Source organism: Gnatocerus cornutus, chromosome 10, assembly GCF_029298725.1.
Source record: "Gnatocerus cornutus isolate USDA-ARS CGAHR chromosome 10, icGnaCorn1.1, whole genome shotgun sequence".
Taxonomy (NCBI): Eukaryota; Metazoa; Arthropoda; class Insecta; order Coleoptera; family Tenebrionidae; genus Gnatocerus; species Gnatocerus cornutus.
The window spans coordinates 6,484,565-6,498,317 of NC_142242.1; the positions used below are offsets into that span (position 1 = coordinate 6,484,565).

General features: G+C 40.8%; 1 protein-coding gene across 2 annotated transcripts in view; it reads left to right on the forward strand.

Moving 5' to 3' along the window:
* The window catches only part of trh (PAS domain-containing protein trachealess), a 54,727-nt gene that overhangs the window by 13,471 nt on the left and 27,503 nt on the right, over positions 1 to 13,753 (forward strand). For both annotated transcript variants that reach the window (XM_088047476.1, XM_088047477.1), the window contains exons 2-3: positions 2,268 to 2,300; positions 7,296 to 7,343. In XM_088047476.1, the coding sequence (XP_087903602.1) occupies positions 2,268 to 2,300; positions 7,296 to 7,343 (81 nt within the window). The remainder of the gene's footprint in view (positions 1 to 2,267; positions 2,301 to 7,295; positions 7,344 to 13,753) is intronic.

Sequence of the window (13,753 nt, forward strand, 5' to 3'; positions counted from 1 at the left end):
CCGATTATATTTCTGCAGGTCTAGGCAATTTTAAGACAAGCTTCTGATTTGGAACATTTTTCCGGCTTATCGTTTCTGCTTATGATAATTACTTGGCGCTGCTGGAGGCGCACCTGTAATCATTTTTGTCTGAAATATGGATAGAACGTGCAATGGCAAAGATTTGTCTTTGGAATAAATTTATGGACGCGCGTTCCCCTTAAACATATCTGGAGTTTTCCCTCATTTGGGCTAAACGGAAATTTCGTTATAATAAACAACCTACTTTACATGCTCATTCTGAAGGTCTGTTGCATTTCAAAGGCATTTTCCCTTCCAATATATCACCTACTCACTCAGGTTGAGCGGAAAGCAACTTGACAATGCTACCTCACATTTTGTTAACTGACTGCGAAATATCGCGCAACTTACGAACTCTTTGTCAAAGAAATGCGTTTCTTTTTTAATTTCCACGCCCAAAACGGGAATATTGACATTCCTGCGACAAAATCTTCCTTCAATTTTTGAAATAGTTTGTTTTTGTGAGTTTCTTTGCATTCTTTCGGCTCAAATAATTCATTGTTATCTCTATAAATTGTTTACTTTTTTCGGTGTAATGTAACAATCGAGCGGATCGAATCGATTCTACTTTGAAGCAATAGAAACAAAAATTAATCAATCGAAGCCGAGTTAATTCTTACATTCTCCAGTTTGTTTAACAGCATATATGCGATTTTTCGACAGTTAAAATTGGCAAGTGTCAAACTTGTGGGTATAGAAATTTAGTCACGTGTAGTCGTTGTAAGATTTTTATGATAGCGCATCCCAGAAAGGCTGCCGTGTTGTCAAATACGGCGATAATGTGACGTTAAGCGACGAAAACTCGGTGTTTGTTTTATGTATAATAAGGTTGTTAAAACTTGGTTGCAGGAAAGTAATAAGCGCTCCGGTTTTATGTTTCACATCGCGATATTAGGTGTTGTAGACGGTACAAATAACAGCTGTCTACGATTGGCGCAGTTTCATTTGAAAATTTGGCGTGGGGCATTTTTGCAGGGGGTGTAAAACGATGGCAAGTGTAATAAAACATGTTATTCAAAAAGACAGGCTTGCTTTACGAGCAAATCTACAAGACACAATATAGGTGGTGAATGGCGGGTGAGTATTTACAGTGATGGCACGTTTAGCGATAGTATGCAAAGAGTGTGGGGTATGTCATGTAGCGCGAATAAAGCAGCAACCCAAAGTGTAACATGTGGTTTGAAGTGGTGCTCCTCGTAAAGTTGTCAGTGGGCATGTGGTGGTAACGGTCCCTACTCGTACCGCATTTCAAATGAGCGACCTCTCGAACACGTAATGACAATGTGATGAGCCCGTCGACGTCGTCAGTCACGGCTTTCCACAACTACTGTCGAAATTTTACTGCCAAGCCATTGACAATTAACCCTCCCGATACAAGAATGCAATTAAAACAAACCGAACCACAATGCGAAGTTTTTCTGATTTCCACTCAAAATTTATTGTGGAAGCGTTGATAATAATTTTAGTTTGTTTTTATCCCTCGGTTCGTGTTGTTTCTTATCGCGATACACTTCTAGAGCATGTTTGTCCTCGCAAAAACATTTGAATTATATTGCGAAAGTTTTCGGGCTGGTCGGCATCGGTCGAGCTGTCGGAAGGTCGGTGCGATCCATCGGTGAGCGACTTATCCCTCTAACTTGGAGAAACTACTTTTTACTCATCCAAAGACCAACTAAAACGAGCGTGCAGCTGCATTGAGGAAAAAGTCAGTTTGAGTTGAGCCGACAATCGGGGGTAAGTTCATAGAGCGGGGCATTATAACCAGACATGTCCATGTTGGGATCAAGGTGACTGTGCCTGGTAGCTTTAGCTCACTGTCATTGCCACTGTGGATTGACTTTGCTGATGGACGACATTTACAGTCGCGGATGCCCTTTTTGTATGGTCTTTACAGAATCTCTTCGGATTGCAGACTTGGAGCAGTAAACGAATTTATTACGAAAACTTACGTACATTAAATTCATGAGTCACGTCAATTAAAGAATCATTTTAGAAGCGTGGGTCAGGTCATCCCGTAATTTTTTTATTATGACCGTGCGTTTACATGAACTTGTTTATATTTAGCATTCTCAGAACAACACACCTATTTTTGCACGTTTATTACCAAAGAAATTTTATCCAGATTGTCTTCAGTTTGAATATATTTAATTAATATACGCCATCAAGTTGTGATTAATTTCGTGCTATTAAAGTTCTTTTTGTTGCAGGTATAGGGAAGAAGCGTTGTGCTGGACGGAGCGGTAAGTAATCTAATTTGCCCTGTAAGTGGGAGTCGGACATGGTAGGCGCTTGATAAGCCTGAATAATGTGTAGGTGTAAAGCACCGCCGAGTTCTTGTAAAGTTCGCCGTCTTCCCAAAGTTCGAGTCGATGAGATGGTGGCCGAAATTCGGATCAATTTAGTTCGAAACGAGTCGTCAGTCAAGTTTTTGTTTTGTCACAGCCATTATATAGACAGGCATCGATACTGGCCGAAGGTTTTTCTGTAGGATCGTGGTCTCGCGGTACGTCGGTTAATGAGGGTGGCAAATAAAACAAGAAGGTTATAAATTATCTTCCAGTCGATTAGCCCGAGTCTATCAACCTTAAATCGAAACCTGTTATGAAATTACTGGACATGATTACTCCTCCGATGCTGGCGGATAATTTGCTTGAATAAGTGAAGGTCTTGTTGGTGTCAGAAGTTCGACCGCCGACCGAGCACATCCCAACTCTACCAAATTACACTGCGGTCAGGTGTTATCGATATCTTCGAAATAGTATCAATGTCAAAACATTGATCCCGAAGACTGTAAATTCATTAGAGGGTGGTATGATGGATGAGAGTAAGGTTTTAAAATTGACACAATGGGTTGGTGATGTTGTCGGCAAGCGTTTTGACGTGCTCTGAAGTTTGAAGGTATTATCTGTTGCGTTTCCGTTCGTATTTTTCGTCGATACGTCGGAGTAGACAAAAACGGACCCATTGTTTGAGAGTCATGCTCCCTTATTAGGAGATTGCATAAATTAACGGTGAGTTGGAGGGAAAGGTCCAGCCCGACTCGGCCGGCACTCGTCACAATAGCGGCGTGTAGTAACGAACTGATGTACCTTTAGATATCTGGTCGAATAAATCTCCCGAGTCCAAATCAAAGATGATTTTTTGTGCGAAAATATACAGTGCAGTTGTATTGTTGACCAGATAGATGCAATATTTATTGTGTCCAGCAGGCAAGCAGAATGCGACGGCAGTCAGTCGAGTTGCATTTCCACATTCTCAACATACATGGGTTTTAATGAGCAAATCCTACTAGTTCTGCCGTGCGCTCGCCCGCAGCACCAAACGCACTCCCTGCTTTTTATAAGAATGAAGAGAGACCAAAAGACCGCCAGAGCAACAGCGGCCTTCTTTGGACATTCTGTCATTCTGTAGGCCGACGCAAAACCTCTCTCGTCTCGAGTCCATAGCCCGCTTCTTGTCGCGCGATGACGTTTCGCCGTCCAACTCCGGATTCCCTCTACAATTGGAATTATTAAGAAGGGAGATAAATCGAATCAGACCGCATACCTCCCTGTGGTTGTGCTTAACGTGGTTTTGATGGTACCGTCCCTCTGCTGTTTTTCAAAGCGAGCACGCGCCACCGTGTCGTTTCCAAGAGCAGGGATAGACCTCCTAGTCGATAGAGGATTTATTAATCGCCCGAATAGGGCCGCCTTTCTAATTAAAAGTGCATTTATTAAACGCTATAAATAAGAGTTCAGAAAATCAATGTTCTTTCTGAAAACCAATTAGACCATAATTGGTAGTTGCGGATTGCTGAAGGCTAGTGACATATATGGAGTTGTATTTGTTTCAAGAAACGATTGAACGGTGGCCGATATGATATTATCGGTAGAGGCGGCCGAAGACCGGCTATCGAAGACAAGAGAGCGGCTTCTCAGCATCAGCACACCGTCAAACCCGAGAGTCTGCTTAGGTAGTAAGGAAGGCACGCGAGCAGAACGCGCCCTAAATGCTCGGATGCTGATCACGAGAAGGCTGCGACCGGCTAGTGTTGTACACAATGCAATACAACTCGATAGTGACCATTAATCTCCCATCTGAATAATGCATGTCGTCATGCGTTACCGTATGGCGATTCAACCAAACTAACTTATATCACAAGATAACCATTCTACAGCGCGTGCTGTATAAACACCATTAACCCTTAACTGGACAAGCGTTAAAAACTACTTACAGATCACCTAAATTATTACACACATTTATGTTCTTTCACGATCATATCAAATCCACTTATACCTTCATTACATCGCAAAAACAAAACCATAATACCCAAACGGTCGAAACGTAAAACGCTTAAAGTGCTAATGATTCTCTTCACCTGAAGTAACATGACATTGAAACTTTGCAGACTGCTTAGTCAGTGCTTCAATCGCGACAGACACCAATTTCAGAAGTTTCCGTTCAAAACCCTTTTTAATGTAACGTTTAACAAAATACTATGAGCTCGATTTCTGGTAATTGGAGAAACATGACCAAAATTTACCGGTTGATTAGCACGACACCACGACGTCGGTTCCTCGCCTTTAACGGATTGACTGCTCCCCTTAATTACACGCGTTTTCGGTGGGGTGTTGATTTATAGGGTAGTTACAGATCTCATAAACAGCACATGGGCTAGCTGGAATGCTCGCTGTCATATTTGATGGGACGATCGCGCATTCTTTCTCGTCGTTCATCTTTTACTTCACTCAAAACCACTAGCCTTCATTTGGCGCTTCTTCATCATTTAGGAACGCATAAGTAATGAATCTATTATCTTTTTATAGCCGTTCTTGACCTACATATTTCTTCCAAAATAGAAATTCATTCAATTTTTAGATTTGAACATTTGATCGGGGTTGCTTTATTTGTACCCATAGCACATTCTAGGTTGTGTAACTGTTGACCACAACGTGTAAAGTGTTGCATGCAATTATGATAATTTATTATTTGCCACGTACGCGAAATAATTAGAATGGGATATGATTCGAATTTTTTATGTTAAGGCAGGTCGTAAATATAAATTTTCCTAAATCCTTTAATTGTAAAAAAATACTATTCATTATTAGGTACAAGATATGTGTTGTTAATAAAGCCGCTAAGAGGGGACCACCTAAGTACTTCGACTCATTTTACGACTTAATGGTGGTATTAAACACATCATTAATAGATTATTCACGGACGTTATTATAAGTATTTGCTTACATTCTAAAACTAATAACATCTTTTATAGCAATTATTTATGTGCCTGTGAAATTTTTCACGAAACCACAGACATGCGAGCCCATAAATATAGTGAAGACGATCAAATTTCACACACCGGCCGCTATATCTAAGTGGATGAAGATAACTCGTTTAGGGTGACAAATTGTGGGAGGTCGAATTGTCAATCCAATGAATATGAATAGTGTGATCCTTCATTTCATTATTTCTAGAATTCAATCGTGGAGTCGAAAATGTTGTTACGTATAAAAATTTAATGCCGCCATTAGAGAGGTTGGAAGAAGAAACATTCTGGCAACGTAAAAACAATAAAGAATCCGGGTATCCTTACATGACATGCACTATGGAAAATTAGACAGACGTGTCCCCACATGGCGTAAATAATACAAGGATAATGCCACTAGGATATGCGTTCCACGATCGCTGAAACTACGGGGATATAATCCCACCTCGGTCACATTTACTAACACAATTATAATCTTGTTCGGCGATTTTTTCCTGGTCGAGAAATTGGATTGCATCGGTGAGGCTTTTAGGCCAGCAGTTCTCGAAAGAAATTGCTAATTGCCGATCTAATAAAAAATCGCCAAGAATGTTAATGTCAATTGTGGTTAATTAGTATTAATTAAGCGAGTGATTTTGCTTTCCGACGTGACCGACAGAACTCTTTCTACTTGAGTACGGTCTATACCCAATAATAAAACAAGTTTTAAAGTGAAGTTTATCTAATCCGGTATTACCGCGCTCATTTTCATTAGAAACCGTATTCAGTCGGAATTACGGATCCTTTTGGCCATTGTACTTGAGAAGTCATTCCAACGTCGCATTGCTATCTCCCATCTACATTACTTTATGTGATTTGCTATTAATTGGCATACGCTTAAAGACCAGCCTTATTTGTGACAACACAATGAAATAAACAATTTTATTCCGCATCTAAAATCGCCGCTATAAATTCAATTACTATTTGAAGATGCACAACGACGATTGCGCTCTCTTTTTGAATTAATTTAATATCTCCGCTAATTCAAAAACCTGCTGTCAAATCCCATTTTCCTACAAAAAAGAAGAAAAAACCAAATTACCATCGCCGTAATCGACTCCAGCATAATTATAGTAATTGAAGCGCAAACCAATTTCCTCAAGTGTATGAAACTGCAACAAAGTGAACATTTTTAAAGGGTTGCTTTTTTCACGATCGCAAAAGAAGAATCGTCTCCGGGAGATTTTATGCATGCTAAACTTCTAACAATTGTAAATTGCCGCACGTCTGAACCATAATCGCTCGCGCTTACTAACACTTCCATTAGCCATTAATTGCTATTAAATTAATCATACCTTCGACCAGTGTTATTAGTTGTATCTTAAGTAGCGCCAGCGAGAAGTTTTTGATCAGCTATGCAAACATCCGCTCAAAACAAACCATTATCAAACTCATCACGACCAAATTTACATGTGATCAAACGGCAATGAGACTTAATAATCACACATTTCGTATAATTCCCAAACAAATTGGTTCATAGCAAAATGATCTCGACACCTTGCGAATTTTAATGGGATCTTGATGATCAAAACAAACAAATCATTCTCATTGGTAGTCATATGAAATTTTATTTATCGATTAATTCGTGTCGGTGAAAGAGAGAGTGGTGAATGAATACTCCTCTCAATTTCGCGAATGAGTTTGCAAATGCAGTGACGGCTGCTCATTTTATTAGTTTTTCTTGAAAAGCAATCCGTTATCAGTATTTGGAAAATGAAGTAAGGGTGGGAGTATTCTCCCATATTAAGACTTATTTAGGGTAGCATGTAGAAGGGGATCTGAACGACAAGGGCAGTGTCAGATTATAGCACCGGCAGTTGCATTTTCAACGTTACGCGCGTTTCACGTCAAATGAAAGAGACTTTACCATCCGACTCCTACACGTGGTTAATTTAACTGTTGATATGTTGTACGGACTAGCTTATCCAGAAATTTGTTTCTATTCCAGGAAGCCCACAGTCGACGATGTTGGAAATCCCTCATCAGTCAATGCACGGTAAGTTAATTTTATTAATCCTCTTCCACTTTTGAAGATCACGTTTATGTATGACTACGTTATTTGCACATAAACAAGTGCATGTTAGCTTCTTGTTAACGCTTGTGGTGAACTATTACGCACACGAACACGTTTTAATTTTAATTAATTTAATTAATAAAAATTTTTGTTATCAATGAAAAATCTGTTTTGAAGTGCAATTTGATATAATCTCAGCAAAGATGTCCTCGACTCGGCTCATTTCTTGTTACTATTAACTTTCCGGTAACCATGGGTCATCATGATGGGTAATCACCGTCGGTTAATGCAATTTTAGGAGATTGCGCCGTAAATCTCGGACCATGGTCCTCTGATCGCTACCTACACCTATAATTTAATGGCTCCGATCACTCCCCTAGGGAAATAAGATTTTATGCCGGTGGAAGCGCTGCCGAAAACAGGTGCAGAGCTTGGGACCAACATATTTTTCCATACGCGCACCATTGTCGCTGCTATTTTATTAGAACGTTATGTACGGCAGCATAATTTTAGAATTTTTAATTTACATAAATTACCCTATGGACTTTATATGGGTAATTAGTATGTCCATCAGAGTTACTAATTGTTCTGTTGGTAGAAAATCGTTTCTTTAAAAGGACTAAAATTTGCTTCAGCGGTCTGGTGAGTGTATTGAGTCGGTTACGTTGGAGGTAAGACAAGTTTTCAATTGTCATCGGATGTGGTTGTGGGGCACTTCGTGCCGTCTGGTCGCGTCGGAAAAATTTGCGAATCCCGAGTTGGGTGGTTCGAGGAAGTTGAAATTGGAGGCCGTGATCTGGAGGTTTGCGATCCGAAAGGCGCTAATATGAGACCAGTAGAACCCCAAACACGTATGCAGACGTGACACAGCTGTACCGCAATATCTGGCTCTGATGACCTATAGACTGACGTCAGACGACGAACCTTCGTGACTAGCGTACCCGGGACGCTCACGTAGGGCATCGTGGCGTGGCGTGCCGGCCGTCGGAGGCGTCGTCTTCTTCATTACTACCACCGATGCGGTAGAACACTAACCGAGCGTACGTTTTGGGTCAAACACGTACTTGATGCCATAGAAAACGTTCCTTCAACAGAGATGATCATATCACACGGGACCGCGACGCCTCTTGGTGTTATTCAGGCAGTATTAAGCGCTTTTTGTGAAGAGTTGCCAAATCACGATGGGTTTAGACAGGCCTGCGACGCGGTTAGGTCAGCAATCTCATGTCAATGAATGATGCATAACCGAAAGTTGGAGCTTACATGGGACAAAGCCGCCGACCACGACAGACAGACAGGGGCCGCCGGCCAAACCTGCAGCACCGCTAAACAGGCGTCCACGTAGAAAAGATGTCACAATAGAGCACAAAGTCGCGAGACGATCTGTTCTCTAGGTGGCCTTTTTTGTGCAACAGATTGTTGATTATGCTGATGGTTTGTTGATGAGGTAAATAACACCCCGTGTCGCTCAGGTTGGCTTGCCAGATTTGGGCTTGGCCATGTGCGGGTTGTCGGTCGGACATAGCCAGACACCCATTATTTCGAATTTTTGCTTAGCAAATTGGTTTTTATGGGTCTGTCCAGTTGCGATAGAATCATCGGAATGTGGTAGTTGTCGAACAATGGGCATTGAATCTCATATTTACTGATATACTCAAGATCCGGTCGTGGTTATTGGCGATGATAGTGGTCATATGAGGCTCTTTCTGATGAAATCGTGTAGAGAAACTGGATTACAAATTCGGGTATACATCTAGATGGCATCTGTATTCGTTACACGCGACTCAGTTAGCCGTGGTTAGGTCAGGGATGGGTCCATCGTGAATGCCGAGCAGGCGCGCCCGTAACGGGACCGCAACATAGAAGCTTATACATATCTTGTTTTGGACTTCGTACGACATGTAGAGCACCCTTACCCGGTGATCCACGTTTTCGCTATTAACCCTCGCTGATATCAATCGGCGACCGTCCGGAGGAGTGCGTCGCGCCTCCTTTCTTTGAGACATGTGCGAGGATAAGTCTTGCCCTTCTGCATGAAAATTGTGTATTAGTGTCCTAAATCCGAGCCGCACAAATATCGGTAAGCCGGGTCTGATTGGAAACCGCAGCGGAACATTAAAAAGTAAAGCTCGTACTAAGTCCCATGACCAATGCTTGGATTAATGCGAAATAATGTGCGTTCCATCTGCGTGTGTCTGGCGTATCGAATTTCCTCGCACCCTGTTGTGAAATCCGGTTTAATTTAAGTGAGATTGTAGGGGTGAATGGAAGCCAGTAGCCAAGGGTCAGTTCTTGTAACATCCACGGATTCTGTTCCCCTTCGAAACGGATTATTATTATTTCAAGTCAATCATAAAATATCACTGCTCTTTCTATCGATGACATTTCCATGAATTCTAAATATACCCTATCACACTGGACGTTCTTTGCTCTGCGCACACAACCGACTTCACGTCCGTTTATAAAGATTGATCTCCACCCATGAACATAACCATTTGTCAACTTCTGCAGCCGCAGTGCTAAAATTGCATCATTTATGTTTTAAAGTCACCCATCGTCTACATTCGGATCAAAATGCGAAATCCTGCCTCCATTATTTATCACACTTCAGGAAGTATTCCTAACACGTGAGCAGGTTACACGATGTAACACCGGACTTTGAAATTTTTGAATTACTTTCCCTAAATTAACTTTAAACAAATCCGCGATGATAAATCTGGAAGACTGGAAGACTTGTATCGAACCTACTAGTATATTGTCGGGTTTGAACAAATGTCCTGTCAAGCTTACACGTTATTGGCACAGCAATACAAACGACAGGATTCCGGGATTAGGTGTTTGATGAGATGCAGAGTTCTCCACCCCCAGCGGGACTCAGTTTTAATGACTAGCATGTCTCGCGCTCTGCCAATAATTAAGACAAACACTCATGGGATATAACTTTACTTCCTGCTGCTACATCTTGAAGCACTTGGAACGAGATTTTTGCGAGTCCTCGTCCTTCCAAAATATTTTAAATTTAATCTACCGACATAATTTCATCAAAATATGTAATGGTGCAATGTTTAATTACTTCCAAGAAAAGTGAGAAGATTTTTATGCATGTCTAACTGTAAGGTAACTTCCTTGTAGTAATTATCCGTCCGTATTGCGTTCCCTTTGACCTCAGAATGAAAAGAGCAATTAAGTTACATAAGGAATTATTCTAAGGTAAGACGGCGAATAATAAGTAAATAAATAAGACGTAACAGCTTCCGAGGTGCTACGTTAAGTGGAGGAAAGAAAGGTAATTTTTCGTGTTGCAGGCAGATATGTGTTGTAGATAAGTACCATGAGAAATGGGTCCCCCGAGACGTCAGAACTTGACGTGAATAATTGATAAACATTCAGATTTAACATTTCGTATTCCCGTATTATGTGGCTTTTCCAATACAACAGAAGCGATTCCGATGCGGTCCCGCTTCAATTCTGCCACTTCGAATGTCGTTCTTACTTGATTTATATGTTGGCTGTTCTATATCTATCAATTTTATATATCCCTAGTGTGGCGTGTTTCACTCGGAAACAATATCCAAATCATCTGTGCTTGCTCTATTAACTAACTTATTTGCATTGCAATAAAAACGAGGATTTTTGTTCAAGAGGAAGAAGAAAATTCTACAGTTAGGGAAATATAATGTATTAATGGTGCATGCATTCGGAATGTCATAGCCGCTAAGATAATAAGAAGGAAGAATTCCGTAAAGAACGATAATGAAAGAGTATTCGAGACAAATTCGAAACAATCGAGTTCTTCTCTGTTATTCTACATGCTAACATTTCTCGCAAGCCGTGGTGGAGCTTTTTTTATTCCAAGATATTTCTACAACATTTAACACGATATTAGTCGAGTTAGTTCTCAATGGAGCTGCTTTGCAATTTGTAGAATTTAAACAAGTTGAAATGAAAGAAATAAAACAAGAAACAGCCGAAATTAAAGGGTAAAATGTGTCGGTTTAAAATAAAGAAGAAAAAATAAATGGTTCGCTCGTCGTACGAATCGCAAACAGGGACTTGTAAACAAATTGCAAGCAAATACCTACCCTTCTACGCCTCAGGAAAAAAACCCATAAGTTCTTTTAATTAGCGCAGAGTCTGAGGGTGAGAACGCGCCTCTACCTTGCATAATTTACATGCTCAGACCAATCGCGGATTCACTCAAAACAAAAAACTTTCATTAACGAAATTTACAGATGATAAAACGCAACATCAGCGAGAGATAATTAAAAATACTGCCGACAAGAGAATTATTGCTGTTCGCACCCCAACCTGCCCAAGGGGTGCCTTTTGCCTTTTTTATTATCAAATTTAACCTCGCGGAAATTACCGTTTTACAATATTACTTCTGTTTGCAAATCGGATCGCGTGCAAGGAATGCACTTGGCCCCGTCTTCTTAATGCCCATTTGCTTTAATTTGCAGCCCATTCTATTAAATGCCAATTTGTATAAGCACTCTATTTTTACACGCTCTCGCGAATTTTTTACATTTTTACAGCGTTATGGTCCTTGAACAAACGCCACTCTCGTTCCTTCTGTAGTTTCATTTAAGTTTTATTGTCACCAAGCGACGACACAACTGAGGGGCCTTGTCGTTGCTATAATTATCTACGTGCCCTTTCGTCCCACCTCAAGCAACAAAAAATGTGTTCGAATTAACAGTCACCCTTCAAGTAATTACATGACAACGGGCGATCTGCTCCTTAAAAAAAATGCAGGAAGGGTGAATATTTATTATATGGACACGGGGATTTTGTTTCTTGTACAGTTCGGTTGTATGATAAGAAAATTTGATCTTCCGCGATGGTTGGCCCTGAGGCAGAGGGGGCCGGTCCATGGCGACTTGATTCAATAAGTTCACCTCAAGCGACCTTTGGTCGGCTGCCCTCTCGGTCGTCTTCTTGTTTACATAATGACCGTCGTTTAGCTGGACAGCGGTCTGTGCCCCTTTTATTTCACCATATAAGTGTCCCAAAGCTGTAATCGATTCTTCAATAATGTCCGTCCGGCCCTCGCATGCCGTCCTGCGGCCGTCCATCTATACATAAATATGCCGCATACGGCACGTGCAACGTTCACTTGCTTTATTAAACGCGATTTACGATTTGCTGTTTTACATATATACACCGAATTCGGGATATTTTGTTCCCGAACTTACAATAATCTCGGAACTTTATCACTGGACACGTTCCTGCTTCCGGACAGTTCGCATCAAATTTAGGAAATAACTTAAACACTTGCTCGACTTATGGAAATCAGCTCCTTGGAAATGAACGAAATTTATGTTGAGCGCACTTTATACAATTTAGAGCATTCGCCTAAAAGCCTACGAATGTTTTTAAATAAGTTATGCACCGCTAGCACTTATTTGAGCACAGAAAACCCCAAAACATAAAAGAAACATTCAATAAAACGTGAATTATGCTTTATGCCCAGACCCCATCTAATGTAGTTTTACTGTACACGATTCAACTCCCGCATTATTATCAAATTATGGTGAATTAACTCGACGAATTGACATAATTAGACACGCTTGTTCACTCTTATTGATATGTGAGCACAGGCACATTCTTGCAAAAAGATCTGAAAACACCACATTTACTTGTTACAATGTAACCAACTCGTTTATGATGCGAGTATGCATCAGTCAGTTAACTAACAATTTAACTTCTGACAACCGGGTCAATGGTTAATTTAAACGTTTCAGATTCGTTATCCTGAAAGTTTGTGTCAGAACTCGCTTCATCCTCCCAAGCCGGTCCTGGCTTGCGTCAGTGGCTCGTGTACCTATAACGTTGATCATGGAGACGAAATAAAGAATACGTGGCTTGTAATCATAAATTTTCAGGGAGAATAATGAATCTTTCATAAAGGAGATGCGCTTCCGCTTAGCACTGTAAAAATGTTGAAGTTATTTTATGTTGCTGGATGTAACATGTAACAACAGCAAAGCGACCTACCTCTATACGCGTCTTGGTACTAACGAGTTTTGACATTTTTACTGCCACGAGGGATGTGTGAATCACCAGTTATCGTGATATTAGTGGACTAGTAGCATTTAGATGATACGTGGTGTTAGTTACTACTGTAGTATATTGCGTTTGCCACAATCGCGGCTGTTGCTACAAGTATTGCGCTGGCGATTTATATTAGGGTCGTGTCCAATCTGTCGTGGACATTAAGACAATAAGCTCGGACTTTATCGGGTTCGTTGGGCGGCGAGATTTACGCGCTTATTATTTATCTGCGGGGTCTTCTTACAAATAATGGACTTATTATCAATGGGCATAAACTAATTTCACGTCAAGCTGTCACTGACCCAATTTCTAACACTTGGTGGTCACCTTGCATTGCG